The sequence below is a fragment of the Beta vulgaris genome, chromosome 2 (genome assembly GCF_026745355.1).
Source record: "Beta vulgaris subsp. vulgaris cultivar EL10 chromosome 2, EL10.2, whole genome shotgun sequence".
Classification (NCBI taxonomy): Eukaryota; Viridiplantae; Streptophyta; class Magnoliopsida; order Caryophyllales; family Amaranthaceae; genus Beta; species Beta vulgaris.
Genome location: NC_079203.1, coordinates 7,369,396 through 7,378,180, shown reverse-complemented (window position 1 = coordinate 7,378,180; position 8,785 = coordinate 7,369,396). Strand labels below are relative to the sequence as shown.

The following is an 8,785-nucleotide window of genomic DNA, read 5'->3' as shown; positions in this document are numbered from 1 at the left end:
ACAAACCTTACCCATTTACTATAGGTGGTAGCTATTCAAATCGAATTTGAATCATGCTGAACTTAGAGTTAACAAACCTTTATACCAATTAAGCCAAATATAGGTTAGTGATTTTAATGTTACTTGCGAACGCAGGTTGCAAACGGTTTTTTATAATCTTTTTTTTCTTTTTTTTCTGTTTTGGTTTATAAATGAATCCCGAAATTTGACAAGCGGTGGTTTCTCACAAAAAAAAAAAGAATGAAAAAGGTGGTTGTCTGCCCAAGTTTTTAAAATAAGTGGTTTGTAACATTGTTTATAATTGGTTTATAATTAGTGATATTGTACATTGTTTCTTGATTCGTTAAATATTAAATTTCTTTCACAATATTATCAATGATATATGTGTTTTTTACACATAACTATTCGAGATTTGACATTTCTCATGTTAGAGATTGTGGGCAGAAAAGTTCTTTCGAAAGTGGGTGATAATTGGGAATTTAGTAATAACTTAGTGTCAACTAAAATTCTTATACCTTATTACAAATTAACAAAGTATATCTCCTTACAAAAAAAAAACTTGGGTGGTATGATTCACAATCACATAGGTGTAAAAGGCAACCAAAAAGGATATAAGAAAAAAGGAAATGAATGTCTTGAAATCTCCTACTTGTTTGGTTCAACTCCAAAAAGAATATGGTATATACCCGAACTTCCTTTGTGACTGTTTGATTCTTAAGAAAATAAATCAACTTGCTTTTTAGATTAAAGTTGTTTCAACCTATAATTGTACTCATTGAGCTTGTTTCGTATAATCAACCTAATTTTATAATCAAATTTATTTCCAATATCACTTCATTCATCAAAATTCAAAATGTCACTTCTTGGCAATGTTAATACCAACTAAAAACATCACAAAACACTTACTTGTCGAAGACACAAGATGTTTGTCTACAGCATAAACATAACAAAGTAAAAAAAATAAAAACAAAAAAACAAAAAAAAAAACACAAAGATTACAAATACAATTACTAGTCTTCCATAGCTGAAACATTGTCATCATTTCCACCAAGAAGACTTTTAACATATATGCCTCTAGAAGCATCTGGACATTTAGAAAAAAATCATCAACTTGTATGGTTGTGCAGTCAAGATTTCAGCTACTTTTAAAGAGATTGTTGCAAGCCAACACGTCGGTTCGTGATTAGTGGCCTTCGAAAATAGCATGGAGTAAAGCACTTCTTTTTGCCATCAAACTTGCAAGGCGTCATGGTTTTGTCAACATCATCCTAGAGTCGGATAGCCAAGTGTTGGTGAATCATCTTCAAAAGCTGTAGTTTTTTGTTCTGATTTTGATAGTGTGTTAGAGGACATTTTTGTCGCTTAGTTGTTTTTTGTTCTTTTAAGTAGTCCCGTGTTAAGAGAGGTGGGAATTTTGTTGTCCATCATCTTGCGAAGTTAGTTCCCTTTGGTGTTGAGAAAACTTGGGAAAATCACTTCCCTGCAGAGGTAGCTCCCTATGTACTTTTGGACGTTTTGTCGACGAGTTAATGTCAAGTGTTTGTTTCCCCTAAAAAAAAGTTTCTTATATAAGGTAGTTTACCATAAAAACAAGCATGAATTGTCTACTAACGGTTATACCACTTGTATAAAAATGTACACCTATCATTCTATTCTTTTGATAGTGAGCTACCATATATAAAAGAAACCTTCAACAATCACTTCCAAACACATATTTTTTACCACTTAAACCCCCATACATCTCTAACCATTTCAAGAAGTGCACCAAATGTTCGTTGATTAATTCGACGAGAGTTTCTACACAAAGTGTCACTTTCCGTACTCCTATTCAAGTTACATAATCTCCTTTGTTCTTCTAGTTCATTTATTTAATGGTAGATGTTGAGAATCATATAGAGTTATTCTAATTGTGTATCACAACAAATGTAGCAAAAAAATGCAATTAATAAAACTAAGTTAAGTTGGTTTGATAACATTGCGAGGTAGTATTAAAAAAAGAGACTATTTTATAAAAGACCTCATTTGATACCATTTTTATGAAAAAAGTTCTAAAAAAATTCTTTTGTGAGAAACACTTTATATCATATTATTCGTCAGATTTCAACCACAAAGTCGAGGAAAAGTTAGGTATGATTTATATTACATGAATTAGGCAAACTAAATGATTTTGTGTTGTTTATGTTCTTTTCTACATAATTGGCTCGTATTGCTTTTTCTTTGAGAAGGAGAAGAGATTCGGACTTCAATTTATCATTATTTTATCTTTTTAAATGAGGAGAACCTTCACTTTTTTATGAATGTGACATTTTTATCTTTTATTTTTATTTGCAATGAGATAAGGAAAGTTGGATAAGTAAACTCAACTAAACTTATTTCATAATCAGCAAACATTAAGTTTAAAAATATCACACCCTCAAAAACAGCACGAGGCCAACCAATGCACAATTCAAAAGCATCTTTGATCAAAGAAAAAAAAACTCAGAAGCATCTGCCACAATGAATAACTTAAGACTCAAATCCATTGATACAAGAGAACTAGTTTCAAACATCACATACATACATAAACATAACATACATAGTATAGGAATGCAGTAAACAAGCCAAGATCAACGACCACATTGCCTTTGGAAGGTTATCTGATGATTGTTCTTAAATTTCTTTGCCAAGCAAAGTGAGCAGGAAGTTCTTGTAATCCCCTGAGGTGTCACCAATAACAGAATCCTCAACACTTTCTTTGTACAATTTCACATGCTCTTCCTTTATCTTTACCATGTCCACTTCAGCTCGCGTCACTATTGCTCTTGTAAGTGAATCTTCATCTGTGCCGAGTCCCACAACTGCTGCTCTTATTACCTGTCGACAAAAAAGCCAGGTATAAGTACCCATATAAGTACATCTTTGACATCACGAGATTAGATGAGCTCCAGCAAGAAAAAGAGAAGAGTAACTGAACATTATACGCCACCTGAAATCCATGCAATACATTCATAGCTACTAAACGCAGCAAAAAAAAAAAAGGCAACATATGCAAAAATGAAATTACTTTACCAAAACATATCCATGAAATACATTCATAGCTACTAAACGGCAAACGCATCCAAAAAAAAAAAGGCAACATATGCAAAAATGAAATTACTTTACCAAAACCTTCCTATGTTCCCCGTTCACTACTAGTCCACCATCAGACTGCTATTACATCCTTAACTTCTGTTTGTGGTGTTTTTGTCATTTCAATTTCTGCACTTGTTTCTTTTTTGTATTTGTCAATGCCCGACGTACTTAGGAGCATTTGCTTTAGAGAATACTGATGAAACGAATCAATAATTCTTATGTGGAACTAAGTTAAGAAGACAGAAAAGGAATCTTCTTTCTGAAACAATGGACTTCCTTCCAAAGTCATCGCCATTTATCATTCTGGTTAGAAAAGATCTAGCAACCTTGTGATGTTTCTGCTGTGTGTGTAAAGACCCATGAACTCGTCAATATCAGAAAAGCTATGCTGATGGACAATGGAGAGACCAAGAATTCTCAACAAGATTACATGAAAGGATGCACTTCCTTTCTCCTAAGCCCAACAAAAAATAGTCTCCATTCTTAAAAGGATACACCAAACCTCCATCTTTTTTCCTTATGGCTTCTAGCTCTATGCAATACCGAGGAAAGAAAAGACATCACTTAGAGCCTAGGCTATTTCTAAAAGGCCAAAGAATTGTTGTTTGACACTCTATTAGATGGAAATCTCTTAAGATTTTAATCCCAAATGAGCTTGTAATTCATATTAGATACAATAAGAAAATTTCCATAATTTCAATGCAGAAGATCTCATAGCCTTTGTCCTTTTCTAATTTGTACTAAGTTCAAATTCATCAAAATCAACTTCAAATGTGCTCTTTTTCATTCATCTGTAACGTTTTGATGAAAGTAGGTTGTACTGAATCAACCTAATGCTATGAGAGGGGCACTCTTGGTATTGGATAATTACTTTAGTAGTGGCTTGAAGAATAAGGAACTAAGTTAGTTAGAGGAGAGTAGGAAAATCTGCTATAAGTAGAGGAGATTAGAGAGAGAGGCATGTTGAAAGTTGTTGAGGGTTTTGTATGGTATCTGGGAGAGAACAAGCCTCTCAAAAGCTAGTAGTTATCATTTACATTTATCGTAATTTCAGTTTATCAACAAATCTTCTTATTCTGCCTTGTTTTCTGCCATTAATGACACTTAAGCTATGTTAATTCATAGCATAGGATGAACAATGAAGTTCACGAATTCTAAATCTCAGTTAGTTTCTAGGGGGTTATTACTCATCAATATGATGATCTCATCGGAAGTAGGAAAACAAGGAACAGAAGAAAGCAAGTCCACCTTACACATTCTGCAGAGGGTTGAGTAATCTAACGGAAAAGCGAAAAGCAAAAACACCCTATATATTCAGCTGAGGAGTGAAGGACTTACAATCAAAGGAAATACACAACAGAAAGACAATTTTTAAGGACAACCCATCAATATTTGCAATTCATTTGCTCTATTTAGCAGGGAGTTTGCTTGATCAGTGATACTAATTGTACTAGACAATCACAAATTCAAAAAGCTGTAAGTTGACAAACAGTTGATCGAGAGAGAGAAAGAGAGTGACAGAAATCTGTTAAACTGGACTCTGGAGGACAATAAACTCTGGCGAGTTCAAAACAATTTTGGAGTTGCTTTGTCACAATGATTGAAATACTTAGTAACATGAGTTCATCTACAAAATTATCTTCTGAAGAAAGTTGCTTTGAGTCAAATTGGAGGATGATAAGTCAGCAGCCTTATCCAAACTAAAGTAGCAGAAAAAGTATTTAAATCATTCCTTAACCACAAAGTTCAACAACATAGTGAAAAGGATCAACTCACCTCAGCAAAATGCTTCTCGGGACATTCTATGCACAAAATGACAATGCTCAGTAAAGCTTGCAAATCACCATTTCCACATTTCAGAATATTCTGTCCAAGACAATAGATAAAATTTGAATGGTTCCATTCAAATATTTTGGGAGCAATACAGCAGAAGGCTAGAAGGTGACCTGGTTAATGGTACTAGAATACTCCTGCTTATAACTTGCAAAAGTTGCTCTGAGCTGAAAGAAATTCCGAGTTCCAAGAATCCACATAACATGATTATGGTCCAATTCCTTCTTTTTGATAGATTCATAAAGGTGGCCAGCTTCCAGCTTAGCAACAGTCATATCTACCATTTCTTTATCATACCTGTAGGAGCTCACTAAACCCACAAGAAGCTGCATAATATAGGTAACACTATTCATCCAGATATCATGTCATTTCTAACTTCATTCTAAAAATTGAAGAATATTACTATTCTAGTAAACAACACACTGTTCAACAATATGGTGCATATGAAGCTGATTTTACAAGCCTTGTCTCCCTATGTTATACTCCAAAAATTACCTTTCGCAATGGAAGTTGTACACAAGATGCTATGTCTTCTTCAAGAGAGCAGTCAAATAAGGAACAGTAGGCCTGTCTGACAGCCATCAGATGGTGAGGAGACGATGCACATGCTACTTCCACTATAACTTGCAAATGTTTCACCCCTTTCTTCCTCGCCTTCAAAGCTTCATTAATTAGTCGTGCATCCCTTTCCGGAGGATCATATGTCCATAAAAGTATCGCATTCTGTAAATAGTAAAGAAGTTGACTGATAAGCAAGTAGGCGTAAGTGAACTCCGAGCAGACAACTACAGCAAACATTGTTCTAACACAAAGGCCTGGCACATTAGGGTTAATTCTTTCAAAGTAATCTTCAGGAGCAACAGTCCATCTATAAAATCTCACCAAGAATTGTGAAAAGATCACAAAGGCCAGAATCTGGCATAAGTTAGCATCTTGCAAACAAAAAAAAATCATAAAAGACAGATTTGCTGCCACTTTATTATTTAAAAGGTAATTTCTCACAAAATAAATGTTTTTTATAAGGTTGTTTATGACAATAAGTCCAATATATTAAGCACCATTAAAAGATTACGCCTACCTGGTTGAAGCAGAGCTCATTTGCAACTGCTCTTAATTTTTTTTCAAGAAGTAGATCTCACCATGAAACCTTAACAATGAAATAAATATGTAAACTTCATGTGTTACAGACTTACAGCCAATCCACCAAAAACAACTGATATATGGTAACTCATGGCACTTGTTATAGGCTAGCTACCCTATTGCCTATTCTATCAAACTCATAGCAAGTTTCTTTCTTTGATTGTGGCTTTTATGAGGACAACATTCAATTATTCGGGTTGTGCACTTGAACATTCCTTCGTCGTAACTCCTTCGACCTAAAACAAGGGCTACCATAAGATTATGTCATCCCATTTCAAACACCACAGGAGATCAGTTTATTTTAAAGCCTATGATAGCCACCTTGTTCAAGCAAGATACATTGACAACCACTTTTTTCATCTCAGCAGGGGAAATCTCATCAGAAAACACATTTCCACAAATTCGACAATATAATCACATAATGGAGATAAATTCATAATTTCATCCAATCCCACATAAAAAAATTTACCCATAAACCAACCAAACCAAAACTTGAGTATCAATTTTCATAAAATTTCCCATCACATACATTCAATCAAGCGCACATCTTTGTTATAAATTGTACCATCTAAAAATCCCATAACTCAACACAAACAAAAAAGAAAGAGTCCAAATACCATGAAGTCACCGGATAGTTCAGAGCGGAGACTATCAAAAAGAGATTCATTGTAAAGCTGTTGATAAGTTTCAGTGATTTTTCTTCTTTGACTTGCATTTCTCTGACCCAAAACTTTAATTACTACTTTCTCATCTGTTCCCCAACCTGCCCAAAAGAATGAAAAAAACCCATATCATCAAATTTTCAGAAAAGTTGAAGAAAATCATGAGAACATAATGTGGAAATGCAAGAATGTGAAAAGTTAGAGAAAATTAAAGAAATTAAAGTCATAAGGAGAGAGAAAGAGAAGACCTTTGAAGGCCTTCTTGAGTGTCTCAGAATCCTGTACTGGAGAAGGAGTAACTTCTGGAACTATCACAGCCGCCATGTATGTTTTCTCACAACTCCAAAGTCACAACTCAAAACTCTAAAGTCGAAAGAGAGCTTTGGCTGTTTGTTTTTTTTTTTTCCCTTGGATTACTGTGACAGGGATGAGACATTCTTTTGTACGGATTTACCTTATGTTGTTGTTAATTTATCATTATTATGAGGCAAATTAAGAGTTTTGTTTGCCATAAATTATTATTATGAGGCAAATTAGGAGTTTTATTGGCGTCTCATTACTAGAGTTCTTTTCCATTGTTGTCATTTGTCAAAATCAAAGTTAGGTCGTATTTTTTTCGATATAAAATAATTGAATTGAACTAAACTTATTGAACTGAATTGAATTGAATTGAATTAAACTAAACTGAATTGAATTAAAATGATTAGTGATATGTGAGAGTAAAAGTATTGTCCAGAGCTGAATTGAACTCAATTGAACTGAATCGAACTGAATTGAATTGAACTGAAAATAAGTTTGAGAGAATAGGCCCTTAAGCTGCTTTCAATAGTTAAGTTGGAATCAAGTTACTTTTGTATCAATTTTCTAATTGAATATCAAAGTGAAATTTTTATAGACCAACTTGATTTTATGTTGGTACCTTCAATCTATAAAATTAGTAAAATTTTCAGAGTCAAAAGAGACTCTAAAAATGAGTTACCAAGTCTTTCTCGTAAATTAGAAGGTACACATAGGTCGCTCATTCCTAAAAAAAAAAAAGATCAAGACTCGGTTTTGTTCAACTTATTTTAGAAAAAAAAAGTTCAAAAAAAAAGTCTAATATATTTCAATAAGTTCTAATAATTGGCAAATTCACACAAGGGTCTAACATGTTATAAATAAGCTTCCATAAATTATATTAATTTCATTTAAATTCAAATAAGTTGAAGTAAGTTGAATATGATGAACCCTAAATCATATCGAACCTAACATACCCTAACTTGAATATAAATTTAGTTTATTAAAAAAAATATTCATCAAACAAGAGGAACGAACACTAATCTATTCAACTCATCACTCTTCTTAAAATCTAAGTTTACAATCTTGAGTTGCAAATTGTGAAAATCAAACATCTTTCACAATAAAGATCAAAAATTATATATAGTCGATTAATTACTAAGTCAAAATTTTATGAATTATCTTCTATAGTTTTTTTTTCTTTGAAAAAATGGATTTTTTTGTAGTGCGCATATATAATTATATATAGTCATAGTTGCTTACAGTTTTAAATACTAGATATACAATCTTGAAATAAATTATGTTTTGCTTGATATATTAAGGAGATAACCAGGCAACCTTCTGCCTTATGATGTCCTATATTTTATCTTGATTAAATTGCAAACATTTAACTTTTATCTACTTGCTGTCAATTCACTAATTTTACTAATACTTTAATTTTGAAATAAAAAAATGAACCTTCGATGTCATTTATGACACATACTGCATCAAGGCCAATGGTTTATGGCGCTTTGGTTATTAGTCAAAGTTTGGTGACAAATACACCCAAATCATAGTTTATAGTGTTGAGGCCAACAAAGTTATGACTTGTCGTAAACAACAATGATAAACATGTTATATTCATGTTTAAATCACATTATAAGAATTTAGAAACACGAGGTTTAGAGTTCAAAATTTCGTTACTCCAATATTATTTTTGAATTGTGAGTGAACATGTCAAATAGATTTTAAGTCACGACGTGATGCCCATACAAGGTTGTTCT

At 32.9% G+C, this 8,785-nt stretch overlaps 1 protein-coding gene across 1 annotated transcript; it reads right to left on the bottom strand.

The window, feature by feature from the left end:
- Nucleotides 1-2,476: 2,476 nt before the first annotated feature.
- Nucleotides 2,477-7,187, bottom strand: LOC104887498 (annexin D3). Its single transcript, XM_010672139.4, has 6 exons — nucleotides 6,995-7,187; nucleotides 6,702-6,847; nucleotides 5,440-5,667; nucleotides 5,058-5,270; nucleotides 4,888-4,977; nucleotides 2,477-2,853 (listed from the first exon to the last, which is right to left on the bottom strand). Exons 1-6 carry the CDS (start codon nucleotides 7,068-7,070, stop codon nucleotides 2,650-2,652), a joined length of 957 nt encoding a protein of 318 aa, XP_010670441.1. The 5' UTR covers nucleotides 7,071-7,187; the 3' UTR covers nucleotides 2,477-2,649.
- Between the last annotated feature and the right edge of the window lie 1,598 nt (nucleotides 7,188-8,785).